This window comes from Nyctibius grandis, chromosome 15, assembly GCF_013368605.1.
Source record: "Nyctibius grandis isolate bNycGra1 chromosome 15, bNycGra1.pri, whole genome shotgun sequence".
Taxonomy (NCBI): Eukaryota; Metazoa; Chordata; class Aves; order Nyctibiiformes; family Nyctibiidae; genus Nyctibius; species Nyctibius grandis.
In genome coordinates, this window is record NC_090672.1 from 6,584,818 (window position 1) to 6,605,927 (window position 21,110).

Sequence of the window (21,110 nt, forward strand, 5' to 3'; positions counted from 1 at the left end):
GTGCTCGGCTCGGCCCCGCCCGTCGCTCGGCTCTCGCGCGGCCTGGGCGGGGCCTGGGGCCGGGCCGGCAACATGGCGGAGGCGGAAGGGGAGAGCCTGGAGTCGTGGCTCAGTGAGTACCCGCGGCCCCCCCTCCCCGGCCCCAGCACCGCTCCCCTCAGCCCCGCGGCCCCTCAGCCTCCCCGGCCCCGCTGCCCTCGGCCCGGGCCCCCCTCAGCCCCGGCCCCTCCGCGGCAGCCCTCCTCCCGCCCTTCCCCTCAGCGAGGCGGCGGCCCCTGGGCTGGCCGGGGCCGTGGCGGTGCCGTCCAGGGGAGGGTGAGGGGGTTGTGAGCACCCCCCGGAGCAGAGACCTCCGCCTGCGCGGGGATGTGCCCCCGGGGAGCGGGGGGAAGGGGCTGAGGCCTCCCCCCTTCCCGGTGGTCACCGCCGGCGCTGTGGTGTCCGGCGCCCTGGGCTCAGTGAAGGAGAGATGCAGAGCTGCGGGTGTAGGGGCACGGGGGCGGTTTGGGTCTGTTAATTATCGATTTGCTTGTTGGGAGGTGTGGGGAACGGGCAGGTTTGTAGCTCACATTGCTCAGCACCTGTAAGGCTGTTGCTTTTTTTTTTTAATCATAAAGGCTCGTGGTACGTGTCTGGCCCTGCTTTCTCTTCTTCCCTCGCCCGGGTTTTGGTTAGCTAAGTGTAGAGGCTTAATGCTGCTCGCGAGGTTGAGAAATGTAGGGGTTTCCCAAATAAATTGTATTCATGTGTTATACAACCACGCTTTGCAAGCAGACATTCTGCTTTATGCCTAGCTGCAGTTTCAGGGTAGGAGCTGTGGATGTCTGTTCCATACGGACTGGAAGATTCAAAAATCCTTTGTCAAGATAAGGTATTTTTTTATCATAGATTCTTAAACGTTAGAGACGGGGGAAAAAACCCCTTAGCTTGCTCCTCCACAGCCCTTGCTGAGTATCTCCTCGTTGTGTGTCTGCCCGTGCGTTGGCTGGCTTTTGGGCTGTTGGCTGGTTCCCAACCTGGGGCCGGAGGATTGGGAGGTGATTCTTGAATGAATCAGTCATAACAGTAATTGTTTTCCACATATTCCACACAGAGGGGCTCCTGCTGCTGTCCTTGGGAGGCCATCCTACACATCACTAGCTTGTTGCCTAGATTTCCTTCTTTTTTTAATAATTATTTGATTACAGCAGTGAGTGAAGTTCCTAAGTAGTAGGGCACTAAGCAAACAGCAGAAGGTGGTCATTACCCTAAATACCTCACAGTAGAAACTTTGTTACCCTTTTGGAGTTATCCTTCTGTAAACAAGATTAAATAATTCTTGTTCTTTCTTGGTATTTTTATATAAAATTCAAATGCATACATGGTATCATCATCTCTTACAGGAGTTACTGGCTAAATGATACTTTCAGCTCTTACTTTTCGGTTTAGATCGATCCCTTCTGTCCCCTTACCATTTTTGCTCCTCCTCTGAACTCCCACAGTTTGTCAATATCTTTTATTGTAGCTGGTGAGACACACGAAGGAACACCCACATCTCTTCCTTTTAATCCTTCTCTGAGGAGAACTGACTCACCAAATTCAGTTTGTGTGTGAAAATATCTCTAGTAGAAAGGATATTTTAGGTTGTATAGCCTGGAAAGCTTCCTGGCTGTTTGTTTTGTGGGATTATTTTTTATTTGTGGAAGTTAAGAGAGATATTATCTCCCTTGGCCAAGCAGTAGGATATTCTGCACTGGAGAACATATGCTAAAGGGTAGTGTTGCAAAGGCCTTACTCACTGTAAGAAATATCGCAGTGCACCTGATTGCTGAGGTCTTCACATTTTTCAAGGCTTGAGTATTGCGCTCTCGTTTCAGAGGATGTATTTATGCCTGGTCACTGCTACAGCGAGCTGTGCTGGTGTGATTATATCGCTCCTCCCATTGTAGGGGAGCACAGAGCATTTAGTCTACGTGAATTACTGGAGGAGTTGTGCAGACCAGGAAGGCAGAGTGCAAAGGCTGGTGCCTCTGAGTGCTTTCACCAGGCCTCCTGAGGTTTTTTTTCTGGTAACCATCACGAAGCTGTGCTGTGCCTAATGCTGACCTTGCGGGTGTGCGCCTGCTGTGCCTCACTAAAGGGAAGGGCCAGAACTGCTCAGCACCACAGCCAACTTCCCAGTCATGGCAAGATGGAAAATTTCTTCTTGCCAGCGTTTTTTTTCCTGTACTAGGGATGTGCAGCCTTCCACACTGCCCTTGTCTCTGTCATCAGGTGGAGTCACAGACCCACGAAGTAACATCACCCTCATGTTCTAATACTGCAGCAAGATCTGCACTTCAGCCAGTGATGATCTGGCATCTTCATGTCTCCTGCCTCATTTCAGGCAGCTGGGATGAGACAAGGTGATCCTTTCTGTTCTCTCCTTGCTGTCCGTCTCTTCTTCTGCTGAAATAGGAGGTTAGAAAATAGTGTCAGTTATACAAACACAGCTGGATCCTTTGACTTTAGCGCTGCCTTTTCTACTGCATCCAAAAGGAAGTTTATTGTATCACAGTCATGTCAGGCTTAGGCAACATCCAGCTATGCAGTAGATGCAGATGGATAAAATATTATGATTTTCTTTATTTCTTTTTTTCCTTATATTGTCATGGGTCAGCATTCTCCTTCTCCTCCTGGGGATACAAACAGAATCTGACTGTGAGACTCGACCTGCTTGGGCGAGGGATTCCCAATTCATATGTTAAGCCTGACCTGGGGAAACCCTTTGTTGGGATGGCTTTTGTCTCCTTTCAGTAGAGAAGTAAACCCAGGAAAATATGAGCATTCATTACCAGTCAATTAATGGTCTGTGGTTCTCTGCATTCCAACATCATTTCTCTATGGAGAAAATAAGCACCTTTGTTTCATATCTAATGATGCATCTGAATGTTGACTCATTAGTGTTTCAGGGTTTAGCAGAGCAACTGAGGGCTGCACGGCTCTGACGCTTGGGTCAAGTATGAAGCAACTTTATACGTCCTGAGCGCAGCGGTGTCTGAAAGCTAAGGCAGGACTGGGGGAGTGCTGAGACTTTGGTTTCCAGGTTGCTAATTTAGATTCACTTGGTTGCCAGTGTGAAATGGGATTTTTCAGGATGGGACCTGGTGAACAAATGTCTCTGAAAGCAAACTTTATAACCGGTACCAAATGGGCCTTTGGTGGCACTTTCAACAGAGAAGCCAAGGATTCCAGAGCACCAAACTCTCCGTCCTGGAGTGAATCCTTTCATAGAGGGGTTGAAGCATATTTATAAGGCAGTGTGGAGGAGCTCCCTGCCCACATTTTAAGCCTTCTGCATAAAAATAGAGGATTTTAAGTTATTCCTTGATAGACGTGATGCAGCTTCAAGTAGGGATGTCCTGAAAAGGTTAAGGAAGGTAAGTTAGCTCACCTGGGATGCTGTGTTCATGTGGCTGTACTGAGGTTGGTAATAAGTTTCCCTACGCACCGTTGTGTTGTGTCATGCAAACACTTCAATCTCCAGAGCCAGGGCAGGGCTTCTGATCAAGCTTATTAACTGTTATGAACTAGGCTTTCATATGGAGATTTTATGAATGTTAGAGTTTCTTCGTGTGGAACATAACTTCCCTTCAGTAAACTCTCTCTCCCTCTGAGGCTTTACTATCTTTATATGAGAGCTTTTGGTGCAAAAAATTAGATGAATCTGAACCCAATCCAAGAGTGTGAAATAACCCAGTGTCATTCCAAGAAATCTTTGGAGATATTTGGAAGAGCTTTAAAAATAACATTTGACAAGGAAATGTTGGTGACGTTTTCCTGTTTGTACCAGATCTCTCTCCTAATTTCAGGATGTGCAACCAACAAAGAGTTCATTTTGTTGAGTGTCATTACTTGTTTGTGCTCTTCCTGTATTTATTAAATAAATTCCATTAACTCCAGCCAAGAACCATATTTATTTCGTCTAGGCCTGCAGCAGAGGTGCTTTGAAGCACCGAACCATGCACAATGCCATTTGACTTGCATGACAAGACTTTAGGCTGTTGTTAGTCCGTGGTTTCATGACGCTTCCAGGGTGTTCAGCAGTTGTGAGCGTGGTAATAAGGTTGAAGTGCCACATATGTTTTGAACAGTTGCTTGGCTCTCCAGCAGCTGTGTTTTAAACTAAGCCTCCCTTAAATCTCTTGAGTTCAAAAAATAGCTTGGTAGCTTAGCTAGTGCAACAAGATGTGATCCTGCAGTTAGCCCTTCCTGGCTGCCGCCTTTTGCTTATCTAGGGTCCCATGAAAGTCAGCAGCAGGCACGGAGATTCACCTCTGTGGACTATTTTACAGATGCAATCCATGGATTTGCAAAATTGCTTTACAACTATCCTTTGGTGAGGAGGAAAATGTGAGCAAACCTTCTAGGACTGCCACAGTAGGCGGACTAAGGTGCACTGTGAAAGTGAGGTTTCAGAGCAGATGTTTAATAGCTGTTTTTATCTGCCTGTGGAAAGGTGATATGTTTTAATGATGATTAAAAAATGACACTTTGTGGTATAGCATGTGTTTATTTCATTATGCTTCCCTTCATGATGAAAGTACAGGGATGTGTGCTGGTTTTTTTCCTGTCCTTCATCCCCTGCTCTATACTGTCTGGCTAAGCAGTATTTTCTTTTCTGTATCTATTTCCATTGTATTACAACTTTGAGGAAGGCTTCTTAAATGCCAGCCCTTAGATACATAGCTACAGGGTGGTGTTTCTTCACTTACAAAAAAGAAAAATTATCATGTCCAGTCATCTCGGCTGGAAAATTAGGTTAAAGAAGGAATCTTGTCTACTGCAATTTCAGTGCTCTGTCAGAGCTAAGTAGAATACATGGAGAAGATGCATTCGTAACAAAAAAAGATGCTGATAGCCTCACTATTCTGCAATCACTACAATAAGCGAGGCCCTGGTACCCGAGGGAGGATCCTTCAGGAGCCTGAAAGAGCCCAGGCAGTAAAGCATCAGTCTCTCAGTTTGAGCATATAGGATTTGAATTCGTGATCTGGTACAGGCTGTGGTGTTTAGAACAACTCAATGTATAATAATAAATTTCAGTTCATAATTCCCCGGAGAAATGCTAAGGCATCTAATAAATCAGCTGGTGCTCTAAAAACAAGTGTTAATGCTGAATGACTTGTATTAAACATCTGATGTTCCAGCTCTTACTTCTACAGAACTCCCAGGGAATACAAAAATAATTTCCTGTGTAGAAAGTGTGAGGGTTGAGCCTTTAAGGAGTTTAATGTTACAGCCAAATAGAAAGAGATAGCATTTCAGGCAGAGGGAAACTGTGTGAGCTCAAATAGTTTATCTTGTACTCTCATTTAGAGCATGGAAATAGCATGTTTATAAGTACTTCAGATTTGGCACCTGTTTTTTTTTTTTGAAAGCAGTGATTCTTGCTGGGTATTTGGATGTCTCAACTTGGACACATCCTTTTCCCTGAACAGACATACCATGTGTGAACTTCTTTCTCCTTTTTTTATAGTTGGCAACAGCTGTCAAATGCTTTTCTCTAGGAAATGCGTGACCTTTTATACTGTTTCTTTTGCTTGATTGGTAATACGTTCTCTTTCTCTTACCAAAGATAAAGCCACTAACCCATCTAACAGGCAAGAAGACTGGGAATACATCATCGGATTCTGTGACCAGATCAACAAAGAACTTGAAGGGTGGGTGTCCCAAGCCGCTCTAGACTTAATAAGTTAACATTCGCAGTTTAAAATATATAATTTGATCATCAAACTTGCATGTTTTCTTTTATATATACTGATACTGCAAGGAAGATCTGTCTACAAAAGAAACAAGATGCTGCAAAGTGTGGTTTCTCTTTTGTGAAGGGTAGCATGGCTTATACACAGACTGAGCACTAGGGCAAAGGGAATTCTGAATCTGCCTCTAATGTCACCTTCTGCAGCTGCAGGGTTCTCATCTAGCCAAACTCAGCCTGTTTGCTGGTCTGTAAAATGGGGTTATAACTCTTAGTTCCTGATGGGGCTTCGTGACTTTAAAATCTTCACAGGGTTTAGCTGAAGAAAGCCCCTGGGTCACAGCATTCCTGTGAGCTAAGGAAGAAGTGTTTTCTTCTGGAAAAAGGAAACTAATGCAAGAGAAATGAAGTGATTTCCTGGGCTGGGGACTGTACTGGGAGTTGTTTGGCCACTCCCAAGGAGGAATCTGGAATTGCTGGCTCAGACTACCAGCCCTTGCTTCCTTTCATATGTGCAAACACCCAGGCTTACAAAGATGCCCTGAACGTTTCTTGTTAGCCTTTGAACACTGATGGAAAGATGAAAAGTACTAAATGGCATTTCCTTTTAATTATGTGAAAGGCATCTCGTTTAAACAGTAGAATTTGTGAAAGTCTGAAAATCCTTCACCATGTTCAGCTGCTTTGTTTGTAATGGGGATCTGCTTTGTTTCAGGCCACAGATAGCTGTGAGACTCCTGGCTCATAAAATCCAGTCACCACAGGAATGGGAGGCAGTCCAAGCCTTGACAGTAGGTAGTCCTTACCCCTCCTCTTAAATCCAGTTATATGTCATTTGACATCATCTGGGCAGAGTATAAGGGGGCACAGTGTGTGTCAGTGGGGTTGGCTGGGGCTAGTTCTGGGGCTGAATGCCCTGATTCCCCTCTGCTGCGGGGGAGTGGACAGTGAGACGGAGCAGTGACATAACTGAAGTGTCCAGATCGCTCATTAGCAGTAGAACAGTCAGAAAGAACTCTGGTTTAGTTTCAGCTGCTTTCGTTTGTTATCTTCAGGTAAGATTTGTGTTTGTTGTTATGAGACCTAGTGGTGAGATAACTGACCCAGGTATACATAGTTGAGGGTGGGAGACCAGTCTGTCTTGGTGTGTCACCCCTAAAGATGGGAGATTCATGCCTGTGTCGCAGAGCAGGGATACGTGTCTCACTGACGTGGGTCCTTCAGTTCCCCTAGAAACAGAACACAGCTACGCTGTTACTGAAGGGTTTTGGTGTTCATTTCAGCCCCTGTTTTTGTTACTTGAATGCAGGTGCTGGAAGCTTGTATGAAGAATTGTGGGAGAAGATTTCATAATGAAGTAGGGAAGTTTCGCTTTTTAAACGAGTTAATAAAAGTTGTGTCTCCAAAGGTTAGTCCGTGAGCCTTGCTGCTGTGTTTACTGTTTGTTTGTCCTCTGTAAGCTGTAGGCAACATCCAAAATGTTTGCAGTGCTCTGTCTGGCTCATTGCATTTATTAGCCTATATTCAATAGCATTTGTTAGCTAAGATTTGGGTTTTTTTTTATGTTCTGCTTACTGTTTTCTCAGTAAGTTGTACTTATTTACCATCAGTATATAGTCTCTGTACTGTTCTAATCCTTCACATAACTCAAGGGCTTCTAAAACTTAGGCTGTATTTTTTTAAAAACAAACCAAACTCCAGCGTCAGTGGAAGAGAGGTGTGATGCAGAGGTTAAAACAAGAGACTTGGCAGCACACCATAGAGTTCTAATCCTCACTCTGCTGCCAACTTGCTGTGCAAAGCCTGCCTGGCAAAGTCCCTCAACAGTCATGATCGGTTTAACATGGCGCAAAATAGGCAGAGGCGCCCCATGGCATGATTGATGCAGCAAAGTGTTCCCAGATTCTTTCCCATAAGACAAGGGAGGGGGTGGTTAATTTTTAAATAGCAAAATCCTGAAAGCAACAGAATAGCTGCTTTTTCTTTTGCTGAAGATAATCATAAAGCTTCTCTTCACTGTTATTTCAAATACATTAGAGGGGCATTTTTTCCTCTTAGTAAGATGTATCTTAGATCATCTTGGAACTTGGATTATACACCTTTTAATGCGTATCACTGAACTTCCATTCTCTGAGTTTGGGCATTATTTTTAAAAAGAAATGAAGAATGTGGAGAATTTACATCTTTTTTTCCACTCTTAGTACCTGGGAGACCGAGTCTCGGAGAAGGTGAAGACCAAAGTCATTGAATTGCTCTATAGCTGGACAGTGGCATTGCCAGAAGAATCCAAAATCAAGGATGCCTACTACATGCTGAAGCGACAAGGTAGGAAGTCAGCTGCTCGTTCATGCATTTCCTCCAGCCTGTGCTTTAAGTAGGAGTGTCACAAAATATACAGCCTCTAATTACATGGGGCCAAGGCAAGCTCTGAGGGGAGGTAGAACCTCATTATAGCTTCTCATTATATTTAAATGCCTTGGGCTGGGTTGGCTTGGCTTTTTTATCTAGATTTGTTAAACACCTTGGAAGTACTTTTGTTTTGGTTTGCAGGGCCTTTTTTGAGTTTTTCTGGAACTAGTAATTAAATTATTTGAACGAGTCTAATTTAAAGTGAAATAAGAGCCTACATGTAGCCTTTTGTGTTCTTTCACTTTACAATTGTACCTTTAGTTCAACTGATAGAAATTTATTCTGTAGGCACCGTGAAAAAAGCTCAGCTGAGAAGCATGCAGCTTCAACACAAGAAAAATTGGTTCCAGGAAAGCTCTTGAGGTAGAGCACAAATCTAAGGATTTGACAATGGAACAAGCAGGAAGCTTGGCTCTTTCCCCACTCGTGGTTGGGAGTCTGTTCATCACTCCATTTTGCATTGCTGTCTGCTTTCCTGCTCAGCGTATTTATGCTAACAGATGTCATGCCCTTGAGTTTGCACAAAGCTGGGTTGTCTGGGACTTCTCTTAGTGGTTCAACAGCTGATGTGAAAGGGGGAAAGACAAATACTGGAGAGTTATTGATTGTTCTGAGCTATTAGAGGAGCAGTATGGACGTGGCAACACAGTTGCTGGGTTTTGGCCTTTATCAAAGAAAACTAACTTTATTTTCCAGCTAGTATGCTCAGTGATTTTGATCCTATGTTGTTCATTAGAACAATGGCCAGATTGGCTGTGTGATTGCTTTGATAGCAGCCTGTGATTAACTGGGTGCACTGCCTGGTGTGACTGCATATGCAAACCCATGTGGGTTCCCTTTCTGCTTTCAGGGATCGTTATGTTTGATCCTGTGATTCCTGCAGACAGAACCCTGATTCCTTCTCCACCGCCTCGTCCCAAAAACCCTGTGTTTGATGATGAGGAGAAATCCAAGGTATAGTGAAGACTTGTATCATAATCACTAATGAAAAGTGATTACTTCATGCACATGTAGAACAAGGAAGGAAAGTTTACGAATTCAGGTTTTATTTTGGGGTGGTGGTGTGTACTCTCACAGAGCTCACTGGTTGAATATGACTGCTTTGTCCACCTGCCTCACCTGAAGTTCCAGTTAAGGCCTTGTCTGTGTTACCATTATGAGGTTATTCCTGGTTAAAGTGCCATCCTGCTGTAGTACTAGAAGGCAGAGAATGTTTCACGCACAGGACCAAAAATTATGTATGGGAGGAATAATCATCTAGTGTCAGAAGTCTCTTGAGATTTCAGACTATATGTTCTGTGTAGAAGCAAGAATGCAGCAACTTGTATAAAATAATAAACCATAAATGACTCCCACTGGAGTTGCTGTAGCTATGAAAGCAGTGTGAGCTTTGTAGTAGTGGGCTGTATCTCTTTTCCCCTGAATCGTTCACTTAGATTCCTTTTGCTGCTTCCCTTTGCCAAAGGGTCTTTATTTGTTTCCTGAATATCTTCTTCTCGTCTTACAGCTTCTAGCCAAACTGCTGAAAAGCAAAAACCCGGATGATTTACAAGAGGCCAACAAGCTTATAAAATCCATGGTAAAAGAGGTAAGAAACTCCTGTAGGATTGGTCCCAGTCAGCAGTCTGCTTTCCAGGCTTTAAGGAATTTGACTTCAAAATAGTGGAGCTTTAGGGTCACGTGAATGGCAGCACCAGGGTTTTTCAGGCTCTGGGAGCATTGTGTTAGTACATTCCTTAGTTAAGTTGTGGGGACTGAATGAGACTGAGCATCAGCAACATCCAGCCTTTTATTATTTTTTAAAACCTCTAACAGTGCTAACTTGCATCTAGTCCCCGTGGTTACCAGCATAAAGGGGTGCCATCTGATGACTTAGGAGGGCTCTGTGTGATACGAATTGTTGTAATTTTTACTCTAGCTTACAACTGGAAGATGTAGGTATCACAAAATTGTCTACAGTTGGTGTCTCTGGTGGAGGACAGGGCAAGAAGGGGCAAGGATTGAATGCCCTTTCTTGTAATTAACTATGTTCTCATCACTCAAGATGGTGTTTCACGTCAGGGTTTGGTGGGAGCATCGCAGTACCACCCCTGGATACTGAGGACTGAGTCATGGGACTGGGTCTTCTCACAAGCAGGCTTCATGGAAACACCTTCCTCTTTGTAGAGCTGTGATGCATCCACCCATGCCAGTCATTAGAAACTGGAGTCCAGGAAATGACTCACTGTGATTCTGGCAAAAAAAAGATAGCTTTTAGACCGAAGAGGTGTATAGGTTGCTGCAGTGTTCCCATTCAAGCTTCTCTTGTCCCCAGGGCAGACTCTTCTACATCTTTAGTTGGAATCTCAAATGGGTGGACATTTTCTACCACAGAGTGCTTGTTGTTCCTGGTAAATGTTTTGTTTTAAACGCATCTTTTTCGTAAAATGGCATCAAATGACCAGAAAAAAACCCCAATCTTCTGAAAATGTCAGAAAGGAACTTTTGGGAACTTTTCTATTTTTAGTGGTGAAATTATCCATTAAAGTTCATTTAATGAGACTTTTTGGAAATATGGGGTTTTCTATCATTTCAGAATCGTGGTGAAAAGATGATAAAATAAGCTATATGTGAATGGAGAGGTTTTTGGGTTTTGTTTTTTTTTCTGACTTAACCTTAAATAGACATTACTTGACAGGATTTACATCCTGTTGTGATACCGTGGGCCTGTACAGGGAAACTCACTTTTTATCTCTGTGTTTTACACCCTGAAGGATGAGGCTCGGATTCAAAAAGTGACAAAGCGCATGCACACGCTGGAGGAAGTGAATAACAACGTGAAGCTGCTGAATGAGATGCTGGTTCATTACAGCAAAGAGGACTCTTCAGAGGCTGATAGGGAGCTCATGAAGGTGGGTCTGAGCTGCTCCTTCATCCCAGAAATCCTGCAGTCAGTCGGTCCTTCTTACAGACTTGAGTTTTGCAGAGAATTACAAACTCTGCAGTACAATGGAGAGCAATGGCCAGAAACAAGAGCAGTTGTTGGAAACAGCAGGAAAGAAAATAACCATGTTTTTAATGCCTTTCACCAAAGGACTCAGTGGGTAATAGCTCGGTTTTGCACATGCTTGAAGTGAGGTACAGCTGTTCTCCAAAGATGCAGCATGGCAGAATCAAGAAGCTAGAGTTTGTAATTCTTGCTCCTATGAGGACACACTGATTGCAGATTGTAACTGTCCCTTACAGCGCTATGGATAGATAAACTAAAGGCTGAATGGGACAGAAAATATGTCCTCCCCTTCAAAAGAAGAGTTTTAGCTGGTGTTACAAGGTTGGGAAAACATCAAGAAGGTAAAAATCAAAACAGCCACCAGGGATGGTTGGGTAGGCCCAGGGCCTTGGAAAGTTGCACTTATCTAATTAAAAAAGTTAAAACTACTCATTTTTAACAACAAGGTCCTGAAACGATGGTAAGAAGCTTAAGAAACCAGTTTGTTTCTGTGAAACATTTCCTTCTTACCACCTTTCTTCTGTGTGGTTGCAGACTCTCTGAGCAGTGGCTGCAGCACAATTGAAGCATAATTGGTGAAGCACAATTCTGCTCTTCCTCAGGCATTTAGGGACTACTGTAATACCGGGAACAAATGTCTCTTCTGGACTAGAGCTGGCCATAAGTGCTGATGTGAGGGAGGACTGAGAGAGGTTGTGTTGAAAATGCAGGTTGCGTTTAGACTCCCAGGCTAATGTAATGTTTCACAGCTCTGTCAATAGGGCAAGGACAGGGGACCTTGGTTGTCCAGCCACACTGGCACGTTCAGCACAGGGAGACTGGTTTCTCTGTTCTGGGCTTTCCAGTGCATGCCTGGGGAGTCATTCTGTGCTGACTGGTATTGCTGACACTGGCTTCTGGCTGATGGAACCCTTTGTCCTAATCTGTCTTCCTAGGAGCTCTATGAAAGGTGTGAAACCAAACGACGGACACTATTCAAGCTGGCCAGTGAGACAGAGGATAATGACAGCAGCTTGGGTAAACGAAGCTCACTTCTCCCTTTTTAATTGCTTTTTTCACCTGTGACTGTGCAAGGGTTCAGCAAGGGAATGGCTGCTGTGAAGATGCCTCTTCCCTGTGAATGCACTTTGCTTTGAGCAAGCAGATAAAAGACAAGATCCTTGCCTCTTTGTGCTTATCATTTAAATTCAGGCAAGGACTTGACATTAGAGTTGGTGGTTAGGGAGGCTGGGGGCAGTAATGGGGGACAGCTGCTCCTTTGGAAGGGGAAAGGAGTTGCTGTGGGGAACAAAGCCTTGGACTCATTTTTTTATTATTACTGTAATGTGCATCGACCTAGAGAGATCAAGGTATTGCTTAGAGAAGCATGGCAAAGACAGAGAGTAATGGAGCTCATAGCCAAAGAGTTATGCTTTTTCTTGCTGATTATTTACTTGATAACTGAGGAGACTCAGCATTAGTGGGAGCAGAGTTACTAAAGTCTTGGAGGTTGTTTTTGTCTCTCTTACATGTAGGGGACATTCTGCAGGCCAGTGACAATTTATCCCGTGTGATAAATTCCTATAAAAAAATAATAGAGGGGCAAGTGATCAATGGTGAAGTGGATCTCCCTGTGATGTCTGTAGCGGAAGGTGAGTTCCTGGGAAGCCAACTGTTTCATTTTGAATCCTGCAATTCTCCAAGTCTTTTGGATGGGGTTTCCTATTAATTGTGGTGAAGTAGGCTATTGGTGGTTCTTGTGGGCAATGGTTTGTGAATCAGAGGGGCACAAGACAGCCCCTAAGCAGTGGATAGTCAGTTCTGGACATGAGCAACAGTGCTGCAGCTTTGCATTTTCCACTGCTCTTTCCATATTATTGAAACCTTTGATAACATCAGTAGCAAACCTGCATCTGAACAGTTTGTGCGGCTGGAAGTTCTCATACAATTTCCTCTCCACGTTTGTCCTGTTTCTTAATGGTGACATGCAAGAAGAGGACAATTTTATCAAAAGGACAAGAGCAGGAGAGTGGGAGTCAGGCCAGGGGTCCTGGCTTTGCCAGCAATTCCATTTGTGAATTTAGGCCAGTCGCCCACTTCATGCTTCAGTTTCAGCAGTGAACGCTGTGGACATGTGCGTGGCAGAACTACCATTTGGGAGTCACTTCTACATTTCTGCGTGGAGAGCAGTAGAGGAATGCACAATGCTGCCTGACACCATCTCATTGGGACAAGACTGTCCTAAACATGAAGGGAATTCTATATCCAGACAGTATGAATTTTCCTCAGCTCTTTAGCTCTCTGGTAGCCTTTGTTTATTGTAATTCTGTAGGATCTCCCAAAGCCTCATCTGAGCTCAAAAGATTTTGAAAAGACTGTGAATTATGCTACAAGAAGCACTGGGGAAAGAGCAGTGATTGGAGCAGATGTTGCTTTCCAGATAGAAATTTTCTAACTGTCTGGGTTGATTTAAGTAGCTTGTGGACAGCAAATGGTTAGGTGGAAAGCATGTGGGCTTTCTGTGTTATAAAGAGCCATAAGCCGTGATTAAATGAGGAATTATGTTACCTAAACCATCTCTCTGATAATTTCTTTTGTACATTGGTTTTGCTCTGAGCCTTTTGCCTTCTTTCCTAGTAGTGCTCTTCTCCTGTCCGCTGCAGGGAGTAACTCCACAAGTAATCTCAACACCCTCATTGACCTTGCTGGACTGGACATCACCAGCACGCCGCCACCTCCAATGCCACCCACCAGCCTGACACCAGCCCCCACAGTAGCCCCAGCCCCAGCAGAAATCCCCATCCTCCCGCCTCCTCCCCAGACGTTGGCACAGTTGCGGAGCAGTTCCTCTAGTCAAGTGGAAGCCGCACCCGCTCAGCAGAGCAGCGCGGCCAACTCCCTCTCCTTGCTGGACGAGGAGCTTCTGTGCTTAGGTAAGAGACTGACGGACCCAGAAAAGGGCTACTCAGTCCATGCCTAACAAAGACTGCTTTCTTCCTTCGGTGTGAATGTGAGGGCTGGCTGTGCATGTGGCGTGCCTAAAAGGAGCATGGGATTCCTTTGATTTCTAGAGAAGTCCAGGGGACACTGCCTTGCATCATCCTGAATATAAGACCTGGTCAGTGAGTCAGCATTAAAAACTCTGATCTTCCCAGAGCAGGCTGCAAGTGAAATAACAGTTGAGTGCAGTTGCAGTCTGATCTCTGTAGGTGCTTGGACATGCAGGCTGCAGTTCGGTACTGATTTCACCCCTGACTTTGCAGCTGTGCTAAAGAGCAAGGTGCCTTAGAGGGGTTGTGTATAGGAGCCTGCAGAATGCTGCCTGTGGAGCCCAGATACGAACAGCAGAAGACACTGCAAATCAGGAGGGGTTAGAAGAGCTGTGTGCAGGGGGTGACTGTCAGCTACTGGTGCTGTCAGTCTCTTTTCCTCATCGTAGACTTGCAGCCCATTTCAGTCTTTCAGCAGATTCTTGTGCTCTGGCAGAGCTGAATCAGGTAGTTTGATGGTACTGAAACACTTGCCAAGGAATGTCACCTAACTCATTTTCTCCTTTGGTCACCTACTTGTTATTTTTCCTTTCAGGCCTGAATGACCCAGCCCCTGCAGCAGTGAAGGACACCTCAGAAAACAACCAGTGGAGCATGTTTGAGGTACAAAGGAGGGTCTTGGGGGAAGGGGAGGGAGTGGTTGTCATTGTGGGAGGTCTCAGGACACACTCTGTCACCTTGGAGAAACGTGATCGTACATACAGGCAGAGGGACAGTCTAGCTTGGCTCTAAAATCTGGGATAGCTGTCTAAATAGAGTAGATATCCCTGAACCTGGCTTTCTCAGTTTCCCATCTGTCCCCCATGATGTTAGCACTTCCTTTGCTTAAATTACAGATCAGATGTAGTCCTGACATAGGCCACAGACTTTGCTGCTTGCCACCCAGCACCTGTTTTTGCGGTAAATCTCTCTCCCTCTGTAACAGTGCCGTCTCCACAACAGGGGGTAGCAGTGAGTTAGAGCATCTACTTGTCCTCTCTTTCAGAATGACCAGCTGGACCTGGATTTCTTTAATCCGAAGATGGTGACTGTTGCTTGCAACTCTGCAGGGAACCCTCTTCTCCATCACACATCACAGACCACGTGTGGAACATCAGTGACGCTGCCTTCTGCTTTCACAGCCTCTCAGACTGTTCCCAGCATCCCAGCACCAAACTCAGCACCATTTGTGTTCTCTGCTGGACTGGCTGCCCCTGCAGGGCCTCCTAAGACTATTCCAGCTGCTCCTGGGTACTTCAGCTCATCTGTGGGGAGCAATATGTCACATAAGATGGATGCACTGGGACAACTCCTTGAAGAAGCCAAAGGGTAACTACAAGTCCTGGTCTTTGCTTTTGTCTCTGCAGTTAGAAAGCCAAGCTTGCTGCAGCGCCCGGTTCAGAGGCAGGCTTTCAACTATCTCGTTTGGTAGAAATGTGTGATTGGGATTTTTCTTCTCAGAGAGTTTCAGTTTACAAACTAATACGAGGGTCCCACCTCCGGGAGGGAAAGGCAGGCACTAGTTGGTAGAGCACAACAGCTGTACTGTTGCCCAATACACCACACATTTGTAAGTTGATCAGGCTGCTGAGGTACAGAGGCCTTGCCCACCTTTGCCAGGGTGGGACTCTTGCTTTCTTCTTGACTTAGTGAAGTGATGCCTAACCCTACCACCACCGCTTTCCTTGTAGTTCTCCTTCTTACATGAGACCATAACGAGTCACAGACTCTAATCCAGCTCCAGGCCACTGCTTTGTCCTCGTGATCTGCTGTTCTCTCTGGGTTTGTGCTGAAATGCCTGCTTCACTTTCAGCTCCATTTCCCATGTTTTTTCTGTCTCTCTTCCAGGACTGCCACCCAAGGCATGGCGACACCCTCGGTGTTCCCTGGGGTTACTTTGCCAACCACTGTCACCTCTGCCCCGTTAATAGCACCTGCAGGGCTGCCAGCCACTGCCCCTGGAGCCCCTCCTGTTCCTTTCCCAAGCAGCTGCACTGCTGGCTCAGGAAGTCCTCTCTTCCAGCCGGCATCATTCCAGCAGCAAGGCAGTCCCATGAAAGCACCCGAAATTTCTCTGGCCAATGTCCATGTTCCCTTGGAATCCATTAAACCCAGTAAGTATCTCAGGTTTTTCACCTTTCTCTGAGCATTTTTTAAAAGCAAAGCTTCTTGACGAAGTTTATGAAGTAGAGAGGAAGGGTGAGATGTCCCACCCAAACAGTCAGATTGCCTAATGCTGCTGTAGATCATAAACCTGCCTTCCTCTCTGTGCGGCAGGCAGTGCCCTCCCGGTGACGGCCTACGACAAGAACGGCTTCCGGATCCTCTTGCACTTTGCCAGGGAGTGCCCGCCGGGAAGGCCGGACGTGCTGGTTGTGGTCGTCTCGATGCTGAACACGGCACCGCTCCCTGTGAAGAACATCGTGCTGCAGGCGGCCGTGCCGAAGGTAGGGCTGCGTGGCTCAGGCGTGCGGTGGTGTGACACTGCATTCGGGAAGGCCTGGGTGTGAACTCGGGGACGTGGGACAGCCTGGTTCTACCGTTTTATAGGCTGCGTTGTGCCTGTTCCCAAAGCATAAATGTGGTTGTCAGAGGCAGGAAACACTGAACAGGATAAGTCAAGAACTGCAGGTAGTTAGTGTTCTCTTTCTTGCTATCTAAGGTCAGTCCCGCTGTGTCTGTTCATGAAGGTGGCTCAGATAGCACAATGACAGGACTGCTACATGGGTAGAGCCACCCTTGAAGTCTTTGGGAATCAGAACTGCTAAAAGACATCCTAAATCTGACAACGTCTTCCATTCTGGTCTTACTGCACCTAGATAATTTTGGGTGGCCAGCTTGCGTTTTGAAAACTGGCCCAGTCTCAGCTGCGATCTGCCTGCTGCCGTAAAGGCGTTCACATTAAAACCTCTGACACAAGAGCACTCAGCTAGGAAGGTGGTGTTGGTGTTCACCTGACCAATGCTTTTACTCTGGGCTGACTTGTCAGTCTACCTGTTCCTACCATGTTGTGCAAGCTGGGCTGGCTCTCGTTTCCTCATCCTTGCATGTGGATAGACTCTCTTCAGCTTGGAGGTGTGGTATTATCTCCCCAGCCTGTGCGTGGAGCTTTCATTGTCCCCAAAGTCAGAGATAATCCTTGAGGTTCCGCTTTCTTTTTCATTTGCAGTCCATGAAAGTGAAGTTACAACCACCCTCTGGCACAGAGCTGTCTCCGTTCAATCCCATCCAGCCGCCGGCTGCCATCACCCAAGTCATGCTTCTGGCAAATCCTACGAAGGTGAGAGCGGCAGTGGGATTTATCCTGTCCTTGTCAGACAAATTTGATGTAAGCTGAATTCTACAGGGAGGTTGGACCAAACGTCTGAGCAGATACAGCTGTTTGTTCCTAACTTGCCCTCCGGAGGTGGTTACTACATAACGCTGGGGTTTCAGTTCAGGGCTACAGGGAGGCTCATCCTCAACAGACTTTGTCAGCAAGGACAGGTATGAGAAGCACCTGTACGCTTCTCCCAGCAAAAGGGCAACGGTCTTACAGGGCTCAGCTTTAAAGAGTTGCAGTCAGAGCTGTATCAGGAGTTTGTCTGACTCCCTTGTGCCCTGGAAGTGCCTGGCTTTGGTGATAATTAGATTGATGTCAAATTAGCTGGTGCTGTAGAAATTTGCTGTATTGGGGCTATAGCCTGACAGACCTGAAGCAACAGACAGATGTGAGATCATGTCTGTTCCCTTATTCTTTGAGGATGTACCTGTGACCAGTGAAACAACGTGGTTAACGCTTTCTTTTCCGAGTAGCTGTTTTTCCTTGCTGTGGTTACTCATTTAAGTAGCCTGCTCCATAAAGCTCAAAGCTCTATGCTGAAGCAGTTTCTAATTATCTGATGAATCTATTTGATGTTACTACTTGAGAATTACAGCAAAAGGGCCCTTAAAGTGTCAGCTGAAAGCTCTGAGATCCAAAAGGATCACTGTCAGAGGGGTTTGGTGGATTGTTGAAAAACTTTGTGAGGTATACGGAGATCCCCTCATTGAAGGACTGGTTCCATCTCCTGCTTACTGTTTTACTAGGAATTTTGCAGAGCAGGAACTGTTTTATCTTCCTCCATGTGATGAGGAATTAAATTTTGATAATACTCAACTATTCCAGCAGCGTTCAGGCTCGCTGGAGAGCAGCTGAGCAATGGGTGCTGGCCACATACGTGCAAACTATTATCACAGGTTATTCATGCTTTTCTCCTACTGTTCCATGCTGAGCAATAAAGCTTTCGTGACATAAGAACTGTAAGGTAAATACCTCAGGTTTGCTAAAAATCTGAACTACTCCATGAACTTCCCTTGGCCCTCTGCCCCCTGCTATGTGCAACAGAAGCCTTGTGCTCTCTGCAGAGCTGTTACACAAGGAAGTTTTTTGTTCAGGAGCTGTTCTCATGTTGCTTTTGGGTTTTGTTTTCCCTGCAGGAGAAAGTGAGGCTGAGATACAGACTGACCTTCACACTGGGAGACCAGCCCAGCACAGAGGTTGGCGAAGTGGATCAGTTTCCCCCCGTAGAGCAGTGGGGGAATCTATGACCTTAGGACACTGCCAGAGACTCTGTGACAGGACCAGGAAAGGATCCCGCAAGACTGGAATGAACGTGAGGAGGGACACACATGCTATCCACTGGTGATGTTCAGCTTTGTTTACATGTCCTGACCACTCTGCTTGTAGCTTTAGTCCAGAATGTTTTGCCCCACGTTGAAGGGGTCCTGGGACATTTATGCCAAGCATGAACTGAGTGGCAGCCAGTACCAGGCAGTGCTGGCTGCTTTTATCTTGACCTCTGGGTGAATCTGGTTCTATCTTCCACTCTATTAAACTTGAAGTTATCATCGTATTTTGAGGGGAGACTTGTCAGCAGAAGGGGATTTGGTTGGCTTGTTCCTGAACTGCTGTCCAGAGATACCTACAGGCTGGTGGGGTGATGATGCCACCGTGAGCTTCCTCAGTGCAGAGCCCTTACACATGCCCTCCCTTGGACCTTTACCTCCTCAGTGCCAGACCGGGCCCGCTAAGCACGTCGAGCAATAATGCTGGCTCCTCGAGGGAATGCTTATTTCTTACACTGAAATGGCACTTGGCTCCCTTCCTTCCCCTCCGCTGCTTCACTCCCGAGGGCCAAACCCTCGCTCTGTGCTGTGCGACGCTGCTGGATCTTTAGTTATATTTATTTTATCCTGCTAGCTGCCTCCCTGTTGGATCCAGTTTGGGCAGCTGGGGCCGAGTTTTGTCTGCACGTGGTTACACTGGTTATTTTTCTGCCTTCGTTGCATTCCATAGGGTGGGGAAAAGAGGAAGTGTGGAGCGAGGAGGTAAACGGGGCTGGAAAGGAGCAGTCGGTTTGGGTGGAGGACAGCACCTGGAGTGCAGAAATGTCTTTACAGTCACCAGTCAGGTGCAGTGACTGAATCCAGAGGTAAGGAGAGATGCCTCTCGTGTCCCCTCATGCAGGCAGTATTATTATTGTAGTTGAATACTGTGTTTTATTGAGATGAGTACAATGAAATACGAGATGTAAATAATAGAGCTATAGGATATCTAAATAGGAACAAGCAGACAGTGAAAGGGAAGGAGGCGCCACTGGGCTGTGACAATGCATGTGCTGGGTTTAATGCCCTGTTTTATTTGTTCCCTGTATTAAGTGGCTAAGTGCAATTGTCCCCAAGGGGAAAAGCAGTTTCGCTGGAGGTCAGTGTTCTGTGCTAACGGGGCAGAAGAGCTGACTCCTCTAGCTACAGTCTCACAGAAACTAGGTTTAAATCACTTGAACTTTATTCCAGCAGTCCCTTCCTTCCACCTCTCGATTTCCAATCTCGAGCAGTGCCTCAATGAGCTTTGAGACACTGTTTTAAATTAACAGGTTTTTTTTTAACATCCATTGACAAAAGCACAGATAGGGCGGGTCCTCGGACACTAAGCTCAGCATTTCTAGCAGTGCTGTCGAGCTACAAGCGGGAGCACTCAGCGCAAGTGCTGAGAAAATCAGCAGGAGGAGACTCCTGCCTGTTGTAGGAAGAAAACTCCAGAGGAGAACGTGCTACTGGAATTAATGGTGGCTGTAAAAGCCATTACTGCAAATGCAGCTCGGAGTTATTTGTAGTTGAATTTTCTTTACTGTGTTGCGAAGTAAAAATCACTAGAGGTGAAAAACTCAGCGGATTCGAAGGCCTGAGGTCCCAGCCAGAGGCACCAGGCAGTTGTAGAAGCCCCTGAAGGTGGAATCAAAGCTTGGCCAAGGAACTTCTGGTCTGAAGCTCATGAAGACCCCAACCTCGTCAGCTCCCTGACGCAGGAGGCAGGCGAGAGGGATGGGTGCATTGTTTGGATCCTTAAAGAAAGCAGTTTTAAATCGATGGAGTAGGATAGGGGACAAGGAGAGAATTCTTTCTGCTCAGACATGTTCTTGCCAGCACTTTACACACAGTAGGCATGGGGGTAGTGCTTAGGTCACAATAGTGTGTCCTCAGGAGCAGGTTTCACTGCCTTAGGTGCCTACACGTGAATCTCACTGTGACTTTGAGGAAGCCAGAAGAGCACAAGTGCTTTCTGCAGAATGGCTTTGTTCTCAGTGTTAACGGCAGCGCGCTGGACAGCCAAAGGGAAAGATGCCGTAGTCTTGCTGCGTGGAAATGCCTTGTTAAAAGCTTTGGAAATTTAACTATGAATGTTCCTTGTCTGTAGGGTGAGGTTCCTGCTTCATACTGAACAGCCGTGACTGTATATATAGCTCAAACGCGTTTGTTCTGCTGCATGTTCAATAAATTGTTTTCCCTACTCGGCTCTGTGGATAGCCCTTACTCATGACTGCTCGTGGAGTACAGGGCTGTTTCTGGGAATCCCAAAACTCATCCCCTCATCTCAAGACCATCCAAACCAAGTGAAAACCAAGACGTTGCTGTTTTCTAAAACGCCAGTGGTTTAAAAGGTGGGTTTAATTTCAGCTCTGGG

General features: G+C 46.0%; 1 protein-coding gene across 1 annotated transcript; it reads left to right on the forward strand.

Moving 5' to 3' along the window:
- Positions 1-51: 51 nt before the first annotated feature.
- On the forward strand, positions 52-20,936 carry GGA3 (golgi associated, gamma adaptin ear containing, ARF binding protein 3). Its single transcript, XM_068413415.1, has 17 exons — positions 52-112; positions 5,597-5,681; positions 6,435-6,510; positions 7,029-7,127; positions 7,921-8,044; positions 8,979-9,082; positions 9,636-9,716; positions 10,882-11,019; positions 12,053-12,134; positions 12,632-12,748; positions 13,760-14,029; positions 14,682-14,749; positions 15,132-15,454; positions 15,974-16,239; positions 16,403-16,572; positions 17,295-17,405; positions 18,584-20,936. Exons 1-17 carry the CDS (start codon positions 73-75, stop codon positions 18,692-18,694), a joined length of 2,265 nt encoding a protein of 754 aa, XP_068269516.1. The 5' UTR covers positions 52-72; the 3' UTR covers positions 18,695-20,936.
- Positions 20,937-21,110: the final 174 nt, after the last annotated feature.

Excerpts from the sequence above, each read along its gene's own strand:
- GGA3 (XM_068413415.1), top strand. The coding sequence starts at position 73 with ATGGCGGAGGCGGAAGGGGAGAGCCTGGAGTCGTGGCTCA. Across the intron at positions 9,717-10,881 it reads TAAAATCCATGGTAAAAGAG|GATGAGGCTCGGATTCAAAA; the intron begins GTAAGAAACTCC and ends TACACCCTGAAG. Across the intron at positions 11,020-12,052 it reads CTGATAGGGAGCTCATGAAG|GAGCTCTATGAAAGGTGTGA; the intron begins GTGGGTCTGAGC and ends CTGTCTTCCTAG.